The 24914-nt window shown below is 37.7% G+C and overlaps 3 protein-coding genes and 2 non-coding genes across 17 annotated transcripts in view; 1 reads left to right on the top strand and 4 right to left on the bottom strand.

The window, feature by feature from the left end:
• The window catches only part of tenm2b (teneurin transmembrane protein 2b), a 191887-nt gene extending 183069 nt beyond the window's left edge, over positions 1-8818 (top strand). For all 10 annotated transcript variants that reach the window (XM_058759077.1, XM_058759075.1, XM_058759085.1 and 7 more), the window contains 5 exons: positions 310-545; positions 804-1100; positions 1207-2827; positions 2947-3077; positions 5407-8818. In XM_058759077.1, coding sequence (XP_058615060.1) covers positions 310-545; positions 804-1100; positions 1207-2827; positions 2947-3077; positions 5407-6144 — 3023 coding nt within the window. In that variant the 3' untranslated portion in view covers positions 6145-8818. The remainder of the gene's footprint in view (positions 1-309; positions 546-803; positions 1101-1206; positions 2828-2946; positions 3078-5406) is intronic.
• A 134-nt stretch (positions 8819-8952) lies between these two features.
• Positions 8953-15607, bottom strand: LOC131529394 (cysteine-rich and transmembrane domain-containing protein 1-like). Its single transcript, XM_058759092.1, has 3 exons — positions 15338-15607; positions 9985-10275; positions 8953-9493 (listed from the first exon to the last, which is right to left on the bottom strand). Exons 2-3 carry the CDS (start codon positions 10247-10249, stop codon positions 9387-9389), a joined length of 372 nt encoding a protein of 123 aa, XP_058615075.1. The 5' UTR covers positions 10250-10275; positions 15338-15607; the 3' UTR covers positions 8953-9386.
• Positions 15608-16385: 778 nt separating this feature from the next.
• On the bottom strand, positions 16386-22199 carry mat2b (methionine adenosyltransferase 2 non-catalytic beta subunit methionine). 4 transcript variants are annotated; one of them, XM_058759088.1, is made up of 7 exons: positions 22102-22199; positions 19224-19418; positions 18987-19101; positions 18753-18899; positions 17722-17918; positions 17220-17333; positions 16386-16899 (listed from the first exon to the last, which is right to left on the bottom strand). In XM_058759088.1, the coding sequence occupies exons 1-7, from the start codon at positions 22129-22131 to the stop codon at positions 16723-16725; spliced, it is 975 nt and encodes a 324-aa protein (XP_058615071.1). In that variant the 5' UTR covers positions 22132-22199; the 3' UTR covers positions 16386-16722. The 4 variants fall into 4 exon arrangements, with proteins under 4 accessions (XP_058615071.1, XP_058615072.1, XP_058615070.1 ...); XM_058759089.1 differs by having other exon boundaries at positions 17722-17915; XM_058759087.1 differs by lacking the exon at positions 22102-22199 and adding an exon at positions 21320-21632 and having other exon boundaries at positions 17722-17915.
• A 340-nt stretch (positions 22200-22539) lies between these two features.
• Positions 22540-22612, bottom strand: trnav-aac (transfer RNA valine (anticodon AAC)). The gene has a single exon. It is a non-coding gene; the product is annotated as a tRNA-Val (tRNA).
• Positions 22613-23097: 485 nt separating this feature from the next.
• Positions 23098-23170, bottom strand: trnav-cac (transfer RNA valine (anticodon CAC)). The gene has a single exon. It is a non-coding gene; the product is annotated as a tRNA-Val (tRNA).
• Between the last annotated feature and the right edge of the window lie 1744 nt (positions 23171-24914).

Raw genomic sequence — 24914 nt, 5'->3', positions numbered from 1 at the left:
TGAAGGATCATGTGACACTGAAAACTGGAGTAATGATACTGAAAATTCAGCATCACAGGAATAATTTACATTTTAAAATACTTTGATATAAAACGATTATTTAAAATTACTGTTTTCACTGTATTTTTGATCAAATAAATGCAGCCTTGATGAGTGTAAGAGACTTCTTTAAAAAACAAATCTTAACTAAACTTTTATATGTGTACATTCATAATGATATGTGAAATATTATATAATGTTTGCTTATAATGTAAAGAATATAATCAGACTTTATAATTCTTTGCCTATATTCTTGTTGCCTTTTCACAGACCAAGTGAGGAATAGCTATCAGTTGTACCACAACGGCACACTGCGAGTGTCCTATGCTAATGGAATGGGCATCAGCTTTCACACTGAACCGCACATAATTGCAGGATCAGTGAGCCCGACCATTGGGAGACGCAACATCACTCTACCCACTGACAGTGGCCTCAACTCTATCGAATGGCGCATGAGAAAAGAGCTGACCAAGGGCAAGGTCACAGTGTTTGGCAGGAAGTTGCGCGTAAGCTTTTCTTTTTATGATTGAAGTTAGTTGTCAAGTCAAGTAAAGTCGATTTTATTTGTATAGTGCTCAGTGTTCAAAGCAGCTTTACAGAAATTCACACACACATATACACATTTAGCAGTTTAAAGCTTGGCAATGGGATACTTTACATTCTGTGATAATATAAACAATTAATCAGTTGAAATTTGCTATGGAAACTGCAACATTTGATGTTTGAATGTAGAACTTCTAGAAACCTTAAATGTTTTCCCGTAGGTCCACAGCAGAAACCTTCTGTCCATTGACTATGACCGCAACACCAGAACAGAGAAGATCTACGATGACCACCGAAAGTTCACTCTACGCATCATCTATGACGCCCAGGGCCGACCGGCCACCTGGCTCCCCAGCAGCAGCTTAGCTCTGGTCAATGTGTCTTATTCACCCACTGGCCGGTTGGTGGGCTTGCAGAGGGGCAGCATGAGCGAGAAAAGTGAGTTTGACACATTTGGACGGATCCTGTCCCGAACCTTTGTTGATGGGAAAGTTTGGAGCTTCAGCTACATGGACAAAGTGAGTTGACTCTTTTCAGCCACAACAAAAGATTTGTTTTTCCTACGGTGTTAATATACTCATTTTGTTCACCCTTTCATTTTTCTCCTTCTCTTTCACTCTGCAGTCCATGGTGTTGCTGCTCCAGCAGAGTCAGAAACAGTACGTCTTTGATTTTGACACAGCGGGACGGCTCACGGCGGTCACTATGCCAAGCATGGCCAGACACACTATGGCCACCCACGTGTCTGTTGGTTACATTCGCAACACCTACAACCCCCCTGAGAGCAATGCCACCATTATCCACGACTTCAGCGAGGATGGGCGTCCACGCGCTACATTCTACCTCGGAACGGGCCGGCGTGTGCTCTACAAGTACGGGAAGCTCGGAAAGCTCTCGGAGGTGCTGTATGATGCCACTGCCGTCACCTTTGGCTATGATGAAACGACTGGAGTGCTTAAAATGGTCAACTTACAGAGCGGAGGCTTCTCTTGCACCATTCGCTATCGCAAACTTGGCCCCCTAGTGGACAAACAGATGTACCGCTTCTCAGAGGAAGGAATGGTCAATGCTCGTTTTGACTACACCTATCATGACAACAGCTTCAGGGTGGCCAGCATAAAGCCAGTAATAGGGGAAACCCCACTTCCTGTGGACCTGTACCGCTACGATGAGATTTCTGGTAAGGTCGAACACTTCGGCAAGTTTGGCATCATATACTACGACATCAACCAAATCATTACCACAGCAGTGATGACGCTCAGTAAGCATTTTGATGCACATGGCCGCATCAAGGAAGTGCAGTACGAGATCTTCCGCTCGTTGATGTATTGGATGACGGTGCAGTATGACAGTATGGGTCGTGTAATTAAACGTGAACTGAAGATCGGTCCATATGCTAACACCACACAGTACCGCTATGAATATGATGGTGACGGCCAGCTTGTTGGTGTCAAGGTTGATGACTGGTCTACTTGGCGCTACAGCTACGACCTAAACGGAAATCTCCATTTGCTTAACCCCGGTAACAGCGCCCGTCTGCTGCCACTACGCTACGATCTTCGAGACCGAATCACACGGCTCGGCGATATGCAGTATCAGCTCGATGAGGATGGTGTGCTTGCACAGAGGGGCTCGGACATCTTTGAGTACAATTCCAAAGGTCTTCTCGAGCGAGCCTACAGCCGCACAGCAGGAGGTTGGAGCGTCCGCTACCGCTACGATGGCTTGGGCCGTCGTGTCTCCCGCAGAACTAACGAAGGCGAGCATCAGCAGTATTTCTACGCCGACTTGAACTACCCCACTCGGGTCACCCATGTTTACAACCACTCGAGAGCCGAAATCACCTCCTTCTACTATGACCTGCAGGGTCATCTATTTGCTATGGAGGTCAGCGGTGGGGAGGAATACTACATCGCCTCTGACAACGTAGGCACTCCGCTGGCCATCTTCAGCAGCAATGGGCAGATGGTCAAGCAGATGCAGTACACGGCGTACGGAGAGATCTATCATGATTCCAACCCGGATTTCCAGCTCATATTGGGCTTTCATGGAGGGCTTTATGATCCTCTCACAAAGCTGGTGCACTTCGCCCAGAGAGACTACGACGTGCTGGCAGGAAGATGGATCGCACCTGACCATACATTGTGGCCAAAGATAGGCAAAGAGCCAGCTCCATTCAACCTGTATATGTTTAAGAACAATAATCCACTCAGCGATATGATTGATGTGAAAAACTATGTGACAGGTGAGAGTGTGACCAAATGTTCTGCTTTGTATATTTTGAGATTAGATGTGTAAATGACTGTGTCACATGGTTCCTGTGACAGCTTGTAAAAGCAATTTTTTCCCTGTTTTGTCTTGCAGATGTGAAGAGTTGGCTGGTTATGTTTGGCTTCCAGCTCAGCAACATCATTCCAGGGTTTCCTAGACACTCGCTTTACTTTGTTGACCCTCCTTATGAGATACTTGCCAGTCAGGACTCTGATAACATTCAGGTCAGTTTGATTTGGCAATCATTTTTCAATTAAAATTGTCAACATTTACTGAGCAAATGGCTTCACCATTTTACATTCAATATTTTCACTGACCATATAATGTTTAGAATTATCAGATTATACTCCATGTATTCTTATATATTTTTTAATTTGATGTTTTTTCTTCACAAAAATTATTTTTAAACACATTTATGAAGACAATTTGCAAAATGTTTTAGTTACAAATATGTTCACTACCATTCAAATCTTTCGGTTCAGTATCGTTCAAAACAGTAAGACTTTTTATTTAGAAATTAATACTTCTTCAGTTATGAAGCCTTAAACTGATAAAAATGAAAGTAATTTATAATTTCAAAGAAATGCTGTGCAAGCTTTGAACTTGAACTACTCAAAAAAACGTATCATGGTTTACACAAAAATATAAAGCATGTGCAACTGTTATAATAAAGATTAAAGAAGAAAAGTTTCTTGAGCACAAAATCAGCATATTAGAATGATTTCTGAAGCATCATGTGACACTGAAGTCTGGAGTAGCCTAATAGCTGAAAATTCAGCTGTGTCATCACAGGAATAAATAACCTTTTAAAATAGATTCAAATAGAAAAAAGTTATTTTAAATTGCAATTGTATTTCACGATATTACCGTTTTACTGTATTTTTGATCAAATAAAAGCAGCCTTGGTGAACATAAAAACGTCCTTCAAAAATATTAAGTCTCAAAAACTTAAAAAAACTTTTGAACAGTAGTGAATGTTTAAAAAAAAAAGAAAAAAAAAAAGTTATTTTTGCAATTTCAACAAAACCTCATTTATGTTAGCCAGCTAAATAACATTATCCTGGGGGCAAATCTGCAGAATTTGCAACAACAATGTAGAATACATCACAGAAAACTAATTGTTTGTAAGGCAATAGAATGGACAAAAAAAAAAAAACTACTTTTCTGTCAAATTGTCTGAAATGCTCTCACACATACTGTACCTTAGACTAGGGTTGCCACCTTCAGCGAGGCAAAATAAGGGACACCCATTCACGACCAAAAAAGAAAAAAAAAAACATGCTCAAGTATGTAAACTTCCAACGGAACATATTAATATTGTTACTTTAAATTTGATTATTTATAACTATTAATTATTATTAGTCTTTTTTGACAATTCTGCAGCTGTTACCTGGATGGATGAGTTTTTATTTATTTATTTTTATTAATTTGCTCAAATTAGGGCTATATTTATTTGTCCCATTTTCATCTAAATAATTTAGCATTAAAAAAAAAAAATTGTAAATGACATTTTTGATTATTTGTTATGTATATATTTATGATTAATATAAATTATAAATTAATAAATAGGGTCTAACATTAATTATAATCCATTAAATCAAACTAATAATGTCAAAAAAATATAATAATTATGTCTACCAAGCTCTGATAATGTATGGAATATTATATTAACAGACTATCCAAATTTTAATAAAACAATAGGCCTATACCTTGAAGCACAGATGTGTCTGTCACTTTATGGTTCACCCAAAAATGAAAATGATACTTTGAAGAATGCAGGTAACCAAAAAGCTTCTGGTCCTCGGTAACTTCAAAAAATAAATAAATAAATAAATACTATCAGAATCATTGGGGACTAGAAAACTCTTTGGTTACCCACATTCTTCAAAGTATCATCTTTTATGTTCAACAGAAGAAAGAAATTATTAAGGTTTGGAACAACATGTGGGCTTGTAAACGATGACAAAATTTTCATTTTGCGGTGAACTCTCCCTTTAAGTCAGACAGTTCACCGTGAGCAACTGAAATGCTTCTCTGCGAACTGCGCGTTCATCATTAGTTACTGCACAGACCCATTGATAACTTTCCCATTCAATCCTACATCTGGAGAGAGGACGGATGTGACCTCCTAAATGTTTTAAAACCGCACCGGTTTGTTTAGCGCATGCTGCGCTTGTGTGAAAGGGCTTTAACAGTGCGTGTTCTGGAAACTCCGTCAAAATGCAATCACGCGCAAATGAGCTTATCTAATACCTCGTATAAAATTGATTTCATTATAATTGCTATTAGTATTATAAACAGGGCAAAATACTTATTTGTTGATTCAACTATATGTTGGCATTTGTAAAATACGGGACAAATCGCATCCCGTATTGATTTGATTCGGGATGCATCATTTTACCTTTAAATACGGGACGATTCCGTATTTTAAGGGACGTGTGGCAACCCTACCTTAGACACATCAGACAACCTAAAACTGAAAGTGGCCATATGTATCATAGTATTGCTGAACCACTTTTATCAGGTGTCACTAACTGTTCACCCATTTTACAGCTTTTCACTGGAGTTCAGCATTCAGTGGACAGACACAACCAGGCCTTCATGGTTCTTGAGGGGAGGCGGCTCAACAAACAGCGGCGCACCAAGCGCGACAAGCCCGGTTACTGGTTTGGCACCAGCACACCCATCGTAGGCAAAGGCATGATGATCGCTATCAAGGATGGTCACGTATTAACAGACCTGTCCAGCTCAGCTAGCGAAGACAGTCGCAAAATATCACAGATCCTCAGCAACGCCATCTACCTGGACGGCACGCATTACACCATTGATGGACGAGACTGCCACTTCTTCGTGAAGCTCGGACTGGCTGACAGCGACCTATTGGCCCTGGGACTCAGCAGCGGCCATAAGACGCTGGAGAGCGGGATCAATGTGACAGTCAGCGGGCGCTCCCGCCGGGGTGTCACTTTAGAAATCCACTCCGCCAAACTCACATACAGCATCCGGTACGGGCTGTCAGCAGAGGTTCTGGAAAAGGAGCGGAGCCGCCTGCTGGAACAAGCCCACCAGAGGGCGCTGTCTGGAGCCTGGGCCAGGGAGCAACGGCAAGTGCGCGAGGGCAGGGAAGGAGGACGCGTGTGGGCTGAAAATGAGAAGCAACAACTGTTAGCCATTGGGAAGGTCGCGGGCTACGAGGGCTACTACGTTCTCCCGGTAGAGCAGTACCCTGAACTGGCGGACAGCAGCGCTAACATCCAGTTCCTCAAACAGAACGAGATGGGCAGGAGGTAACAGAGTTCAGCCGTCGCTGATGCCACACCATCTCCTACGGAGAGAAACAACAGAGCGCTGCAGAGACGTTTCCCAAAAATGGAGAACCAACAGGCAGCAGCAAGAACACTATGACCCAATATTGAGAAAAAAGCACTTGTGAACAATGATTTTGTAGTGACCTTTTGACTTTATAGAAAGTGGTAAATATTTTTTAGTCATTTCGGACTGGCTGTGAGTGGCGGACATTCAAGTGATGATAGTGTGATGGCTCACTGCTTTGGTTTTTCATGACTGCATATCAAACCATCACAAAAAAACACAATCAGTTCACCGCACTTTCATGCCGCAGTGCTCAATAAAACAGCATCACCTGCTCCCATACGTGTTTGTGAAACTACACTGGAACATACTCAAAAGGAACGCCAGTGTCTCGACACTTTAAGTATCGTTCCTCATGAATTTTCTCGGTATACGTCAATGCAGTGTTCGGTATTAAGATTTGAATTGCGCCGTGTGAGGCTGAGCTTTCTGATTGGCCTTCGTTGGATGTGTTAATCATCAGCTCGCACCGTCTGTCCTCTTCTGTTCGCAATATATGACAATCACAGGGGCTGATACATTGATCAAAAAACTGTACATGAGCCAACCGTTTTGTATAATATGTAAGAGACTATTGATTGTCTGGGTTTTTTATTATTATTTTATTAATTTAAATTCAACTTGGCAAGTGAAAACAGATGAAAGCGTAATATTGTTTTTTTTAAATCTTTTAAAACTGTGAAACATATTACACATGTAAAATATTCTCATTGACTCGACAGTTTGGGTGTATCAAATCAAGAACATTTCTTCGAGGAAGTGGCTTCATCATTACGTTGTGTGAAAATCCATTGCAAGACTCATCGCAGAGGTCGATTTCTTTGAATATTACGAAAGCTAAAGCAGCCGTTGACCATTTTTTTCTTGGTGTAGAATCTCTTCTGAATGTGGTAAGTCAGTGTGGATATGAGCTTCAACTTGCAAAGTCACACTCAGACACCTGTGGAAGGAGGTTCTTTGGAAATTCTATGAAAATAAAACATTTGCATTTGTGCTTTTTGAATTTGAATTACTTCCTTTACAGCTGAGAAGAACAAATGTTTCATCATTTCCAAAAAGAATTTCACAAAAATATCTAAGAGCAGTACACAGTAGACCAACCTCAATCCCAACAAATCTTTGTCCAAAAGAAAAAGGTTATTGAAATGTAGATGGTTCCATTTTTTTGTTGGGAAAACCTTTTTTTTATTTCTAAAATGCGATTTGGTCTGGATTTGTTTGTACTTATGACTTAAAAATCAGCCAACGTGAATCTAAAAAAGATTCATGAAAACTGCATTCCGTCTAACAGATTCTTTTCAGTGTAAAAATACAAGCATTATGCTCTACATTTAAGTCTATATAGTAATTTACTCAGGCTCAGCAGTTCCATAAGATTACTACACTGTGAACCCTCAGAGAACAATGACTTGTCCTGTCCTAACCCTAACCCTTATCCAGAATTGTAGTTAAAATGCCAGAGAACTAGAAGTCAAAACCATGATTGTCTGTGACCAGTAAGGTTGAGAACATCAGGAAGTGTTTTGTAAAGATTTCTGTGGACAATAAGGACATAAACAGAGTTTAAAAATTCTGACCTTTTGAAAAAAAAAATAATTCTACCATTGAATTGAAACACTATAGCAATTATTAATAGTTTTGCTGTTATTTCCATGAGGTTTCAGACTGAATGGCCAAAGATTAGACCAGCTGTAGCTGTCATTGCTGACAGTGAGAAAATGGTAAGCGCAGCTCTGCTTTAAATAGCCTGTTGCAGTGCAGGTGTTAAGTTTACACCCATGGGAACCACTTCCAGTGAAGTGATGCACACTGGTGCTGGGGGAAGGGACCACTCAAGAGTGTTGCACTTTTCTCTCGAGATTCTGCTAAGTACATGTTAAATAACTCAAAACAAACAAAGGATGTCGTCAATTAAAAAAATGCTGCTTACCAGGAACTTGATGTCACCCTGTGTATTTCAACACACACCTACATAAGTTAAAAAAGGCTCCAGGAAAGCCATGGGGTCAACATATCTACAGGTTCTTTACAGGTCTTTATTTATGAACATGAATACAACAACCTATCCTAGATTCCAATCAGTTAATATTTTTTGTCTTGCTTGAATGTTAGTAGACAAAAGCATGTCATCTGTAGTATCTAAGGGGTGGAGCGCTTCAGTAGAAGACAATGAAAAGCCAGTGAAGTGTGATGGCTGAAAAAAAGAATTACTCATTAACAATTCATTTGCAGCTCAACAAACAATTCCTAAAAGGATTTGCAGTCAATACTAATTTAGTTACAATTTCACATTAACTTTCTAGCTGAAATGCAGACAGAAAAAAAGCAGATGATAAATTAGCCAATGATAAGGTCTGTTCCCTCATATTGTGTTTAAAATGTTCACAAGATTTGCAATTAAATGTTCAGAGTAGTATTTTTGCTTCACCGGGGCAAAGGAGATCAATGTTTTTTGTTAAATGTTACATTTTGTTTGTGTCTGTAAAAAAAGAAAACACTTTAATATTTAAATATGGCCCCTATCAGTTTAATATGCTGGAACTAGAAGTTGGTTTCCTCAACAACCAAAAAAAAAAGTGTAAACACTGTGGCTCTGTAGAGTAGCGCTTTCAAAACATCTTGAACAGGCCACACTGACTCAATATTTTTGGACATCCATTTGGTGTATGTTAGTCGTGCAGAAACTACACAGAAAACACATTTTGAGTAAATAAAAGTGATGACGTGTCATATTTCCATTATTTTATTTAATAGAAACAAACTTTTTCTGTGATTGACATATTAAGACAGCTCAAACATTCAAGGCCATATTTGGTTATCAAATCTGGTCTATAAACAAGCAAAATGTAAATGTTTGCATTCATTAATGAAGATGACATCTGTATTGTTTTCAAAAGACAAATAATAAAAACATTCAGTTTAATATGCCTCTACAAATAAGATCGACACATGTCAGTCTTTCAGTGCGTATCGTGCATCATTGAAGGAATAAAAAGTGGTGCTCCAAGCTGGACTACTGGAAATGGACTCTACAACCAAAACATTACTCTTATTTGTTTCTCAATTACTTTTTTCAGTAGTCACACATAAATAAGGATTGAAACATGGAGTGAAAGATCTTTACAAATAAAAGAGGGGCTCACAGTGGTTTCCGTATTATTCTAGGTCAACATGTCCCAGAGACAGCAGCAACACAGGGCTGTCCAACATGCAGTTAGACATGCCTGCTCCCCAGAATCATCCCGCCTGCCCTGCTCCACAACATACACTGGAGAAAAAACACAGAGATGGAGAAAAACACTGCTCAGAATGGCAACAAGTTCATTGCAAAGCAGATTTGGTCTCAGAGGGTCTCCACTGTATGCGAAAGTCCATTAGACATTTCATTTACACCTAATTAAAATCTAGCTCAATATCTAATTAACACGTCATTTAAATCCAAGCAGGTCACAGAAGCTAAACAATTGAATTATGTAATTTAAACAGCTAAAAACATACTGCAATCTTCTGACTTGTGTTAACCTCCTACTAAACTCGTTAAAATGAAGAACACCATGAAAAATAATAATTCAAGTACTGTACAAATGAAATGATTACATGACTGTTGCAGAAACTATGAGCAACAAACACGTCCACTGACTGTGCAAGCTGTGTTTTGTGTAAATCTGTTGACCTCACTTTTACAAATGAGGATGTTTATGAGGAAGTTAAGAGTGAATATAACCTGAATATGACAGTAAGGATCTTCAAGGATCTTACCAGTGTTTTTAGGAGGTTCCCCGTACACTGGGCCACCATACTGTGGTTGTGGGTATCCCTGGTATCCTGGCTGGACCGGGTATGACCCAGGGGGTTCAGGAGGGTAGTTTGGGTAACCAGGGTTGGGCTGGTCAGTATTGACTGGATACCCTTGGTACGGCTGAGGAGGATATCCTTGAGCAGGGTACCCGGGAGCGACGGGAGGGGGGTATCCTGGAGCGGTGGGGCCCGGCCCCGTGTAGGGGGGAGGCTGCTCGTAATTCATCTGCACACTGCAGATGAGGGGACTACCTGGAAGAGAGCAATAAAGTTATACAACATGTTTAAGACATGTGACATCAAGTTGACCTTTGGTTCTTTTATCATCTTAAACTTACAAAATGCATTTCTCAGCAGATAAGAGTTATTACAAAATCTTAAAATTTCTAAGAAAAAGGTAAAAAAAAAATTCATTCATTCTTTTTTGTCGTTTGTTTGTTTTTAACGGTCTTATATTTTAATATATTTTACAATGTAATTTGTTCCAGTAATGGCAAAGTTGAATTTTTCCCCATCATTACTCAAGTCACATGATCCTTCTTGAGTTGGTGCTCAAGAATACTTTCTTATTATTATGTGTTGAAAAAGTTTTGCTGCTTAATATCTTATATATTTTTAGGATGATAAATAGAAAGTTTAAAAAAAAAAAAAAAAAACATTCATTTGAATTAGAAATTGTTCGTAACATTATAAATATTAGGCTATATCTTTACTGTCACTTTTGATAAACAATATTTAATTTAATGTGTACTTGCTGAAAAAAAAATAAATAAATACAGTGGGGCAAAAAAGTATTTAGTCAGCCACCAATTGTGCAAGTTCTCCCACTTAAAAAGATGAGAGAGGCCTGTAATTTTCATCATAGGTATACCTCAACTATGAGAGACAAAATGAGAAAACAAAATCCAGAAAATCACATTGTAGGATTTTTAAAGAATTAATTGGTAAATTCCTCGGTAAAATAAGTATTTGGTCACCTACAAACAAACAAGATTTCTGGCTCTCACAGACCTGTAACTTCTTCTTTAAGAGGCTCCTCTGTCCTCCACTCGTTACCTGTATTAATGGCATCTGTTTGAACTCGTTATCCGTATAAAAGACACCTGTCCACAACCTCAAACAAACTCCAAACTCCACCATGGCCAAGAACAAGAGCTGTCAAAGGACACCAGAAACAAAATTGTAGACCTGCACCAGGCTGGGAAGATTGAATCTGCAATAGGTAAGCAGCTTGGTGTGAAGAAATCAACTGTGGGAGCAATTATTAGAAAATGGAAGACATACAAGACCACTGATAATCTCCTCGATCTGGGGCTCCACGAAGATCTCACCCGTGGGGTCAAAATGATCACAAGAACTGTGAGCAAAAATCCCAGAACCACACGGGGGGACCTAGTGAATGACCTGCAGAGAGCTGGGACCAAAGTAACAAAGGCTACCATCAGTAACACACTGCGCCACCAGGGACTCAAATCCTGCAGTGCCAGACGTGTCCCCTGCTTAAGCCAGTACATGTCCGGCCCGTCTGAAGTTTGCTAGAGAGCATTTGGATGATCCAGAAGAGGATTGGGAGAATGTCATATGGTCAGATGAAACCAAAATAGAACTTTTGGTAAAACTCAACTTGTCGTGTTTGAAGGAGAAAGAATGCTGAGTTGCATCCAAAGAACACCATACCTACTGTGAAGCATGGGGGTGGAAACATCATGCTTTGGGGCTGTTTTTCTGCAAAGGGACCAGGACGACTGATCCGTGTAAACAAAAGAATGAATGGGGCCATGTATCGTGAGATTTTGAGTGAAAACCTCCTTCCATCAGCAAGGGCATTGAAGATGAAACGTGGCTGGGTCTTTCAGCATGACAATGATCCCAAACACACCGCCCGGGCAACGAAGGAGTGGCTTCGTAAGAAGCATTTCAAGGTCCTGGAGTGGCCTAGCCAGTCTCCAGATCTCAACCCCATCGAAAATCTTTGGAGGGAGTTGAAAGTCCGTGTTGCCCAGCGACAGCCCCAAAACATTACTGCTCTAGAGGAGATCTGCATGGAGGAATGGGCCAAAATACCAGCAACAGTGTGTGAAAACCTTGTGAAGACTTACAGAAAACGTTTGACCTCTGTCATTGCCAACAAAGGGTATATAACAAAGTATTGAGATGAAATTTTGTTATTGACCAAATACTTATTTTCCACCATAATTTGTTAATAAATTCTTTAAAAATCCTACAATGTGATTTTTCTGGATTTTTTTTTTTTTTTCTCATTTTGTCTCTCATAGTTGAGGTATACCTATGATGAAAATTACAGGCCTCTCTCATGTTTTTAAGTGGGAGAACTTGCACAATTGGTGACTGACTAAATACTTTTTTGCCCCACTGTAATATATATATATATATATATATACACACACATTCCCCAAACTTTTATATAAACATACACAGCATAGTATTCAAGAGATAAAGGGTAAACATACCTATTAAGCTCACCAAAATCTACATTGAGTCATTTTTAGTGCACAAGATATTGGTTTCAGTACAAGGAGTTATGTTAAAATAAAATATTAATCTCTCAAACAAAACCATTACACTTTTATATTTTATATACATCATTAAATGCAAAAAGTCTGGCTGTGCTTAATGGGTAAATTTTTGTGCCCTTTAAGCACACCCCTGTTCCCATTAAGCTCACGTTTTATTAAAAATTGTTTATTTTAAAAAATAAAATAAAATGGTTTTTGAAGGTACAAAGTCAATCACAAAAAAACCGAACACTAAAATCAAGCAACAAGGCATTCGATTTCATCAGTTATATATTCATAATGAAGTTTCATTTAAGCAACATCTAGACTAGTCCACATTCAGCGAACACATTCAAAAATAAAATAAACTATTTACAAAGTAGTGTTTTAAAAATCTGTTCACATTTAAAAGTCGTGTAGTGTATTCCAGCCTTTAGTTGCTTTTTTCCTGGACAGATATGACAGGTTTCTGATGGCTCCTTCTTTGAATGGACGACATGCCTCTTTCATATTTGGGCATTAACTATAGTTATGTCTCGATTTTGTCATCTTAAAGCTGTTAAAATAAGTTATTAATCATTTTATAAAGATCAACTTCAAGTGACGACCATCAGTTAATATTTAAAGTCTGTTTATGAAGTATTTACATAGACGTTCAATGTGGAAGAGCTTAAAGAGAGCACACTGAGCTTAATGGGAGCAGCAACAATTTTTAATAAATTTCTAAAGATTTTGCTAAATAAATATTCTAGGTCATGTATTATGTTAACACATATTGATGTCACACTGAAGCTGTGTGATTTTCATAGTAGTGCACCCTTTAAGCTCACCTTAAAATAATATGGAATCTTTAAAAATTACAGCAGTATAAAACCACAGACCAGCAATAAACTGTCAATTTATAATATTATGGATGTAAAAGTACAAGCCAGTAATGCCTGTGAAGTAATATATTAGCGTAGCACACAATCTTATACAGCTAGTCAGCTAACTGTGCTCTGTAGCATCTGCGCTGTGTTGCAAAAACTATCTTTTGGATCTAATGTAATTATTTCCCCCATCCAAGTTCCAGGTTATAATATGCAAAATTCTAAACATTAATCTCTTAATTTTACAGTAAGTAGTGAAACTTACCCAAAATAAAGGCTTAAACATCAAAAAAAAAAAAAAAGCACATTTAAAGGGTTTCTGTTTTGGTGAACGTTTTTAGACAGCTTTCAAAATGGACGCCATACAGTGTGGACATATGGAGACCCATATCTCAGTGTGCAATGATCTGATTGACTTGAAATTATAGGAGGTATATAGTAACAAACATATCAACTGGTTAAGACATCAAGTAGGAAAATAAATTATTTTTTCTTTTTATAATCTGAGCTCAAAAAATGGAAGTGTGCTTAATGGGTACGTGAGCTTAATAGGTACGTTTACCCCAACATATGTAGATTAACCAGAATACCTGTATATAACCAGTATATGAGGCTATTAAGGAACGAAAGTACAGTCATATGAATATTTCAAATCACATTTTAAGCATTGCATTTAGAGAAAATATATTGAAAATAAGAGGCATTCTCTTTACTCCATTAAATATGATACATTGATCTGAATCAGTGGATGCATCATATTATGTTGACTCATAATTTCTAAATATCACTGAGTACATGGGCCAAAAACACCTCTTTAAATGATCAGTGAATATCAAGTCTCATGAACAGGAATATTCTGTCAATGGAAAAAGCATCAGCAATGACAAATATACTTACAACAGCAATGAGTTAACAGAGTATTTGATCTAGCTTGAAGTCAAACGGTGCTCTCGACTCAGTGATGGTAAATTATTAACTTAATGGCTCTTAATGGAACAAGCTGGCAATGCATTGCTCAAACAACACAGAGACAATACTCAATGAAATGATTGATACACACCCAGCAAATCCACTCTATACAGAGATTGTTTCCACAAAAAAACGATTGCCGTGAATCCGGACAATATTGTCAGAAAACCATAATTCATAACAGTATGTTAAACTTCTGCTTTGAAACCCCATGGCCCCAATAAAACAGACTGATATTTTTATAATTTAAATCATTTAATGTGCACAAAGTTATTGAAAACATCAAAACAACTCACTCTGATAATTATAGGGCAAATGACTAATCAAATTATCAGAGGGAGCACAGTACACTCTGATAACTAGCTAAACCAAGACACACCAACTAAAATGAGCTGACTCTGACAGAAGAACGATGAAAAGTCTCAAGTACATTGTTTTTGACCTGTACATTAACAAGCCTCACTCTCTATGACATTGAATGCAGTATAGTGTTACAGTAATAATGAGAATCAGGCGACTGCTCTGGATCGGATTCATTCACAACAAGAAGACGATTGTTCACCTGCTGCCAAACAAAGGTCAGGATCTCATGCGCCCACGCGAATAAATGTGCGACACATTATGAAAACACAGCAGTTTACACCACAAACACAAAAACTGGAATAACCATGAAATACGTTATACCTTCCATGACTTATAATAATAGAACAGCATCATATCATCATAGAGAAAGACAAAAATGAATTTATTTTTTTGTACGCCATACAATGTTTAGACGAAAATGGAGGGGCGGTAAGACCCTGAAGACCAATCCTACCATTCAGTAGTCAATGTTTGACAGGATCAATATACAAATACATTCGCCATCTAAAAAGACTAAATAATATATATATAGAAATAATTATTTAATTAATTAATATATTTTCATAGAAAAGGCAGAGAAAGTGTTATTTTCCTTACCTTTGAAAGAAAAATTTGTTTCTTTTCAGCGAATTGCCCTATAACGTACTTCCTCTATTGTGTTTCAGTGTTTGGTCATTTATTACTTCGTCGCTGAAGTCGGCCGTAAACCGCTGAAGCTGCAACCACGAACAAAATAACGCTTCTCGATTAGGTCAGAACGGACGCGGTGATGTCACGTAGACAGCGGTGCGCGGACTCCCATTGGAAAGTTACTCCCGGTAATATCAGCTGACCGCTATACAGCAACGCGTGCACCGCAACCCACTGACCCCGCCCCTATGAGGATACGTCACCACCACTTCGGTGTCACGAGCTTTGATAACACAAGTTTTAAAAATAACGTTTTATCTTATACGATATTACAAGATATCATATTCGCCTTTTAAAAATGCTCTGATTAATCTCAGGCACTTAAACTTTATTAATAATACCTCGATTACACAATGGCGAGGTAATTAACATGTTTTTAAACATCTTTTAAATACCTATTGCTGTAATTTTATGAAACAGGATGGAATATATATATATATATAAAGTGAAATAAACCAACCAATTAAAACCAAACCTTACAGAATTTGTATTAGCTAGTAATACCAAAATTATGCAATTAAGGAACTGGCGTTTGTTAGGTAAAGGGATCTTACAAAAACCAGCAGGACAAAGGGAACTTTAATCATTTCATCATTTGTGATGGTTAAATTTGAGAGAAACAAAATAATCATCATCATTTACATTTACAGAATTATGTTTATACTGTAATAATGAGGCAGGGTTACTGGCATACCTTTTAAGCCACAATATCTTGACGCTGTGCTTTTGGAACAAAGTAATATCACGTTAAAACAGCTGCGGTTATCTCCAAGTGTTTGTAGCCTTATCTATCCTGACTCTTAAAGTATATAACTATAAAAAGAGTAATAAAAACGTCAATTAAAAAAAAGAAAATAAATGCACAAGAGATAAAGGTTTGATTTTATCATATTGCATTCTTTTGTCCTCAAGTAATTTTTTTTTTTTTAAGGAAAAAAGAGAGAACAACAGAAACTGAGGATATCATCGGTTCTTTTATCAAACATTCATGTCTTCAACTTATCATTTACATAAAGTAATACAGTTAGGAAAGAAACACAAAGTACAGTCGAGGCCAGACTCAGTAACCCGCAGTGCAATTCGCACAAAAACACATAAAGGTGAAATACCTGTTGGCTATAATAAATGTATACTTGAAACATCAAACAAAGCTGCTGGACTTGTAAAAAGCGTGGACCTGTTTTCATTCAGGACTGTGAAATAGGATTGGTGCTTCAGTGAACTATTGAAATGCTAAACATTTAAAGAGTGTGGCCCTGTTTTCTTCTTGAGTTTGCGATAGAGTTGTTGCCTTAATGAAAGACAGTCTGCCTCCATCGTTTGTCATGCTGGAAGGGCCAGAGGCTGTCCCGTATGGCAGTCTTGAAAGGGGTGGGTTCCGCACTCAGACCGAGGAGCTCCAGACGTGAGCACTCTAACTGGGCATTTTGCGGCCTTTGGGCCCCTGCTCCAGCAGGCTGCTCTGTCATCTACACACATACATAAACCAAGTTAATGACCAAAACAAATCAAAATGGGTCATAATGAAACCAAAGTTAGGAGAAAAAAATTTGAAGTTAAAGATTTCTTCAAATAGAAGGCAGCATGTTTACATGAACAGACCACATTCTACATATTGCTATAACATGCATGTGGTTACAGGCAAGGGTAAGGAATGTACTATATATACAGACAGTACTGACTTAGAAAGGACAGAGGATATATTGAGGGTAGGGCTGCATGATATATTGCATGTGATATATCGTGCATCCCTAATTGAGGGCATCTTTTCAACTTTTTGTTTACTCACTGGTATTAGATGACTGCTGGGCAGGTTGAAAGCGTCTGCTATTGCACAGGCAATCTCATATTTGGTCATCTGCTCTTTGGCAGAGTAATGGAAGATTCCACGCAGTGACTGGTCCTGGGGGCAACAGAAACATGCTGTATTGAAAAGTCAAAAGTTGATTCTACACTTAACTAGCTCAAGTAGATCATATACTGTGCATACATTCTCTACACAGGGGAACCGCAGTGACTTATTTCAATCCAGTTCTTGACCTAAACTGAGCATGACACCCCTGCTATAAAGTATACACCATTGGTCTCAAACTCAATTCCTGGAGGGCCACAGCTCTGCACAGTTTTACTCCAACCCTAATCAAACACACCCGATCCAGCTAATCAAGGTCTTCAGGATCACTAGAAACGTCCAAGCAGGTCTGATTTGGAGCTGGTTGGAGCTAAACTCTGCAGAGCTGTGGCCCCCAGGAACTGAGTTTGAGACCACTGGTATAGACCAAGCAGCTCACCTGAAGGGCTCTCTCAGCCATGTTCCGGCAGACACGTGCCACATCATTAGTATAAGTGGGGAAGCGTTGCTGACAGTGGTCTATGGTGCAGCTCTCAGCTCCCTCCTGAACACGGTCCCACAACACGGTCACTGCACTCTCTTCAACCTTCTCCACCTCTCCAAACAGAATGGGCACTCGTAGTACAGCTGCACCTGCTTGGAGCAATAGTTAGAGAACAGAGATTGTTTTTAAAGGGAATATACATTTTATGCTCTCCTAATACTGTAATATAGTAGCAGGCTTAACTCTATAAATGGAGGACAATAAAGCCTACTGTATCTTATTATATTTATAAATTTCTAAGGCCTCTAAATTATTAACATGATCAAAACTTCATTGAAAATCCTGTTGTACACAATCTAGACACATGCCTACTGTCATCTGATTAATAGTTTATACTTTGCAGGTATTTATTAGTATAATTCTAATAAATGTAAGGTTGTAGGTAGTACATGTGTCATTTTGTTGTGAAATCTTTACTGATGTTTATTTGTATACCTCTCAATCAACTTTGTACTGCATTGCATTATGTTTTACCTCCACAATAAAAACAAAAATTTCATCATTAAACTAAAGATTTAAATTATCTTATGACATATTATTGGGAGACACAGAGTGACAACTGATGCCCAAGTTGCCTGTAATGCTGTTATAAAGATCCTTCTGATTTACATTACAAGATATCAGAATTCCATCTCACTTTTTGGCCAAATAAATAAGATCTGCACCAAACTGCATATTTTTGATAAGTTTGGGCCTCTGAATAAAAGTATGGGCTCCATATTGTCCTATATCATAAAAATCAAAAAGAAGATGAAAAATCCTCCTTAAAAAAATACATATGCAAACTTGTTTTTTTTAATGAATCAATGAACAGTTCCTAGACTGTCATTTTAGGTCAAAATTAACAGGGTTAAATGTTTTTCTTTTGCGATGAAGGCGTAACTAACCATTTAGATCCTTTCAGATGTGGTTGAAAAACAATATACCTGGGCAGTGTCTAAGAATCTCCCGTTCACCCTCTAGCTTGGACTTCCCATACAAATTCAAAGGATTAGGGGCATCGTTTTCTCCATAGGGAGGATTACGTCCATCAAAAACATAATCTGTGCTGATATAGATGAGGAAGATGCCACCTGTGGGAAAGGTTTATGGAGAACTTTAATGAGCTATTTAACTTTTTTTTTTAACCATATCTAACACATATTTGTCACTCTACTAACCTGCTTCTTTGGCCAGAGTAGAACATGCATGAACATTCAGGTTCATGGCTGCTTCAGTATGACGCTCCACAACATCTGGCCTCCTCTCAGCAGCACAGTGCACAATGACATGAGGCTGACATTCAAAAAATAAAGAAAAATACTTTTGACACATCAAACATGTACAGTATGGAAAAAAATATGCTGGTGGTAGGAGAATGGTAGTGGGTGATCTTACTGGTTATGGTAATGAGTTACCTGAAACCCCTGAATGACCCCTCGCACTGCGTCTTCATCCAGGAGATTACACTTCAGGAAACAAGGCCGTGCACGGTTGTAGCCACACCCCAAAACATTCCAGTCATTGTTCTTGAACTCTTTGTAAACAGCACGGCCCAGTAACCCTGTTGCACCAGTCACAAGCACGCGCCGGTATGGAGTGTAGACTTCATCCTTAAAGACAGAACCAAGTAAACATACCCTAATAGTATGCATACATAGCTGAGGTATGATGTGCACATTTTCATCTGCAAGATGTCAGATGTTAAATTAACGTTTAGATGTCTTTAAGAAGTTTATGGTTTAGAATTTTTGTGATTTTTAAAAAAATATGTTTATTAGATGTTTGTAGTAGACAACAAATGCTTTCCATATGAAGCAATCTGGGTGAGTGGCATGTTTTCTTAACTTAAAACTGCTGGAAAGAATCAATCCATGGAACCCATTTTATAACACAAATTATCTTTGTATCTAGATGTTTGTAGTAGAAAACAGATGCAATCTGGCTGAGTAGCATATTTTCTTAATAATTGTATCCAGGGGATGCATTTTATAAGACACATGATCGTTGTGTCTATGAGATGTTTTATTTTATTTGATTATACTATTATTATTTATTTTAAATACTGAATAGAACGATATCAAGTCCGAGATGTGATTGACAATCTAAAAACCAATGAGAGTCGTCTCTTACAGACTCTGGACACGCCCCTACAACATCATTGGCAGACGAATTCGCGGGGTTTAATGACAACTGATGGAAAAAGCCAGTGTCGATGAGTAATTGGGTTATGTGCGACTACTTTGCAAACAGCAAAACAAGTGAAGAAAGGTAAGACTTTACAACGTTCTTGAGACGTTAATAAGTATCTAGCTTTTGTTGTGTTGATGAATTGTAAGTTACGTTAAAGTTTAAGACTTTGAGCGGAGTACGTGATACTAGACAGCATATACAATTTACCTCAGATGTTGAAAGTCAGTTATTTCATTGTGTAAGGTAACTTGTACTTAATATTTTGTTATTTTAAAGACGTTGTCTTAGTAATTGAAATTAGCCGTGGTTGTTGTTAGAAGAAATTCCACTTTTCAGTCCAAGTAACTTATACATTAGTGGATTGATATTTGTAACAGAAAGGAGGTAATTTTTTTTGTATTATTCGATTGTTATTGTAGGCTACAGTTCTTCACCGAGCTTATAGACAATTGGAAATTGGCTTAGAAAATTACATCGGTGTTAAACTAGCTTTCACGGCCCTGTAACCTTCCTCAACCAGCTTAACCCTCTAAAATAAAAGTTTAAAAAAAGGAAAGAACCTTTTTAATACAGATTTTGCATTCGTAAATTACATGATTTGCAAACGTTTGAAATCTGCAGCCTCACAAACTGCCACTCGAAATTTCTCGATGTTGTTGTGCAGTCGATGCTGAAGCTGCAGCGCTCAGGTGTTTATTAGTTGCTAAAGCGCCACCCTCAGGACAGTTAGTGGAACTACAGTTGGGTTGGATTTAGGTTGTAGAAAGTTCTCTCATTGTAGATGTTCACAATCCATTTACACACGTTGTTGGCATAGATTATATTTTTTGTCTAGATAGACATGCGTTTTTAATTACATTTTACTGATTTTTAATTTGTACAGATTAAATTTGGTTTTCCGTTTATATCTGCTTTCGAGCATATTGTACTGCAACTCGAAATCAACTGACTAGTATCTAGACACCTAAAACGAAACTGGTTAATAGGATTAACCTACAGAGGGCTTGAATGGCACTGTATACACACCAGTCTCACGGAGTTTGGATGGGCCGAAAATGAAAAATAAGCACTATCTGTCAAATGTTTAGGTAGCACTCATATTCCTTATAGTTTAAAGTGCTGGTAAACAAGTCAAGCATCATCAGTTGCGTTCATCTGCTAGTCACAACTGAAATATGCCATAACGATAACACACGATTTGTGTTTCTTTTTGTAGTAAACCCGAAAATTATACCGAATTATAAGGCATTCATCTGAATTAAAGTTGTTTTGGCTTGTATACCATGGAGGTACTTCCTTAGAAATGGACCAACAGTCTTACCTGAACAAGCTCAACGTGCCCGGGTTTGAAATGTATCTTAAGCTCTTTATCTCTGATACTCATTTCAGTGTGGTTACTGTTATCATATCCTGAAGGAGATACCTCTATTTCTAATGCGCCACTCAATCCTTAAACCCTCTTGGAACGGGTGGCTCTTGCTATCAAATTAGGCCCGCGTCCGATATGATCGATAGAACATACGCACGTAACGCTGACGCCTGTTTATGTTGTGCAGATTAGTGAATCTCTATGCCATCCTTGCAGTGTAAACAGCGGCTTTTGACCAAAACAAAGACAAGTGTTCTAGCGCATCATAGCTGCGCACTTTTGCGCAGGTCCTATTCGGCTGACTTTCGCTATAGTTCACGTCAGCCGTTTTATCTTCCAGTATCTAAGACTATTATCAATATCATATCTCGGCATAATCGCAAGTGAATATGTAATAGAAATCACAAAATACTGAAACACTCTATAGGAGTAAAACTTAAAAATAGATTAACGGCAGAATGTGAATGAGTTCTCAAAATAGAGCCAAAGCCTCTGATACAACGCTAATAGCCGGGAAACGTTTCCAAACAGCTTGAAATCATATTTCGTTTTCACCCTGAAACACAGATTTCTATAATGTAAACGTTGTTTGAATAAACCATTTACCAAAGAATAGAATTGTCTGCTTTATTAGCTTCATACAGAGATGCAGCTGGAATCTCTAAATCTCTAAACATATATATAGAGGCTACATTAAATCACATACATGCCATTTAAATCCATGTAAAATTTACCTGATCATCTCCGTAGTTAAAACCAGGCATATTTGGATTATATGCAGGTGAAGTGTGAAGCCTACAGCATGAAAATGTTTTTTCAAGTCCTTGTTCTGCTGTTCCAATGGTGATTTCAGTATAAAAGTCCTGGTCTGTTTTATATAGAAGTCCCAACTGTGGGCCATTTTCTTTCTTTCTTTCTTTCTCTTTCTTTCTTTTTTAAGATAATACCTGATTTTTATCCCAGTTAAATTGTCAGTAACAAAAATTGATATTCAAGAATTTTAATTTTAATTTATAATTGTTTTTTTTGTAGGGATAGGGTGAAAAGGGGTAACCAGGTGTTTATTTTACTGGCTGATGTTATGTTTGTATATTTAAATGTTTCTGGCCTGTGTATTTAACTGGGTTTTCTTAGTGTGGTTAGTATTCTGAGAAGCAGGAGGAAGAAAAGTTTGTTTCCGCCCGGTTTCGAACCGGGGACCTTTCGCGTGTTAGGCGAACGTGATAACCACTACACTACGGAAACCTTGTGCAAGGGCTTGTGGGTATTTTTGAATATGTCAATGTTTTTCCTGTCTAGCAAACCTATATAACATTGCACACTGTAAAGCACTATTTTATTCAGAATAAAATAGAAGTGTTTCTTAGAAATTCAGCTTCTTAAAAATAATAAGAAATGCAGCCAATCAGTATATTAGAATGATTTCTGAAGTATCACGTGACACTGTAGACTGGAGTAATGGCTGCTGTAAATTACACTTTGCCTCACAGGAATGCATTATATTTTAAAATATATTACAATAGAAAAAAGTTATTTTAAATTGTAACACTATTTCACAATATTAGTGTTTTTTACTGTATTTTTGCGCACATAAATGCAGCCTCGGTGCATATAAGAGATTTGATTACAAACATTAAAAAATTGTAATGTTTTCACATTTTTACAGGTACTGTACTATTAAATATCAGTAAAGGTAGGCAGTAAAACAAAGACTAAGAAGAAAAAGTATTTGTTTCCGCCCGGTTTCGAACCGGGGACCTTTCGCGTGTGAGGCGAACGTGATAACCACTACACTACGGAAACCACATGTTTTGTTAACTTTGTATGTGGTCTTATGTTCTACTGGGAATCCATCATACTTAGAAAGATACTTTACACACAAATGCAAATAGGCATATTTTGCAATATAGCTTAACTCGGTCAACAAATTTTTTTTTATTATCAACATGGATATTAAAATCACCAACAATTAGAACTTTATCTGCAGTAGGGCTGCAGCGATTCGTCGACGTCATCGATTACGTCGATTATGAAAATACGTCGATTAGCATGGGATGCGTCGATACATCGCACCTTTTAGCCACGCCCATTGCACGAGCCTGCAGTTATCCCTACTTAAGACTGTTTTTCTGCCATGGTTAGCACAAAACAAGACTCTAGAGCAGAAGGTAAAGGCTAGTATGGCAACATCACTTCATAGACTTGCGTTAATAGAGCATTTTATTATTATACGACCGTCAGAACCGCATATATATAGCTGAACTGACGCCTTTACATTGTCAGGATTCACAACCGCATTCTCGCATTCAAAGCTGCGCTGAATGAACGGAACAGCATGGGACATCAAGTTTCCTATATAATCATGACGGGTTTAATTCACCCACAGAGACGGAGAAGGAGAAATGATTCGCTTTCATCTGAAGATCCACTGGAGCTGCCGTCAGTGCCGTGGCCGCGCTACAAACGCGCTCTCTGTACTCACTAACAAAGCATTTAAAGTCATTGTTAGTTGTTTAACTGTGTGATGGATTGGACAAGCCTCGCCTGGGCTCATTTATTTAAAAACGGGCTGTCGACTGTGATAAAACTTTCTGGTGTTATGACGCCATTTTTGATTCTGTCGCTCTAGTGTCCTGAATGCGGTTATGACTTCAGCTGTTCATTCATACAGATATGTATACAAGTAGATGTTTGAATCTGCTGAATAAATAAAACATTTCAAGTCTCTCACCTGTAAGCAACTGCTGTCAGTCCCAAACAGTAACTGTGAATGCAGCCATAAAGTGCATTTCTATTGATTGTATTGTATCACTGCCCTGTTATTTTCTCTTTTCTTTCTTTTTCTTTCTTGCTTGCTTGCTTGCTTCCTTGCTTTCCTTTTCTTTCTTTCTTTTTTCTTTTGTATTATTTATTGTTGTTTTTATTTTTCTCTCTTCTTATTTTTTATTTAATATTTTCTTTCTTTCAATTTTATTCTTTATTAATTATTTGTTGTTATTATTATTTCTTTCTTTGTCTCTCTTTTCTTGTTGTTTTTTTTATTTATTTTCTTTGTTATTTATTTTTTGTAAAGTATTAATTATTAAACTCAACGAAGGAAATGTGGGAATTACTATACCAGCTTAATTTATAATTCAATTCTACAAAATGAATCAAAATTTAATAAATAAATAGATGTAAGTGAAAACAGACAATATTATTCTCTGAATACTTAATTAATGTGAATGAATGACTGGCTATTGTTATCCATGAAATTATCTAAACAAAACTCATCTTAGCACTGCACAGAAGCTGCATGAAGTGACATTTAGATGTGGCATTTATTCATTTAGACCGTATTTATAATTTCATAAATAATGTTATGAGATTAATGTTTTAAATACTAAATTCTGAATATAGAAATATGTTGGAAAATAATGTAATATGCCTACTTTTAGATGGGAAACTTAAAAACGGCCAGCAGGTGGCAGAAGTTCGTTATTGAATCGCTGAGTCATTCAAATGATTCTTTCAAAACGGCTGAATCCTTCAGGAGCGAATCAAATGA

This window comes from Onychostoma macrolepis, chromosome 21 (assembly GCF_012432095.1).
Source record: "Onychostoma macrolepis isolate SWU-2019 chromosome 21, ASM1243209v1, whole genome shotgun sequence".
In the NCBI taxonomy this organism is placed as follows: Eukaryota; Metazoa; Chordata; class Actinopteri; order Cypriniformes; family Cyprinidae; genus Onychostoma; species Onychostoma macrolepis.
Note: the sequence above shows the minus strand (reverse complement) of the source record. Positions and strands in the feature narration are given on the sequence as shown.

Coding starts and splice junctions, on each gene's coding strand:
- LOC131529394 (XM_058759092.1), bottom strand. CDS start 10,249: ATGAATTACGAGCAGCCTCCCCCCTACACGGGGCCGGGCCCCACCGCT. Junction 9,494..9,984: donor GGAACCTCCTAAAAACACTG/GTAAGATCCTTG, acceptor TTTTTTCTCCAG/TGTATGTTGTGGAGCAGGGC.
- mat2b (XM_058759086.1), bottom strand. CDS start 21,382: ATGAGTATCAGAGATAAAGAGCTTAAGATACATTTCAAACCCGGGCAC. Junction 19,102..19,223: donor GGGTCATTCAGGGGTTTCAG/GTAACTCATTAC, acceptor TTTGAATGTCAG/CCTCATGTCATTGTGCACTG. Junction 16,900..17,219: donor CCAGCAGTCATCTAATACCA/GTGAGTAAACAA, acceptor GTATGTGTGTAG/ATGACAGAGCAGCCTGCTGG.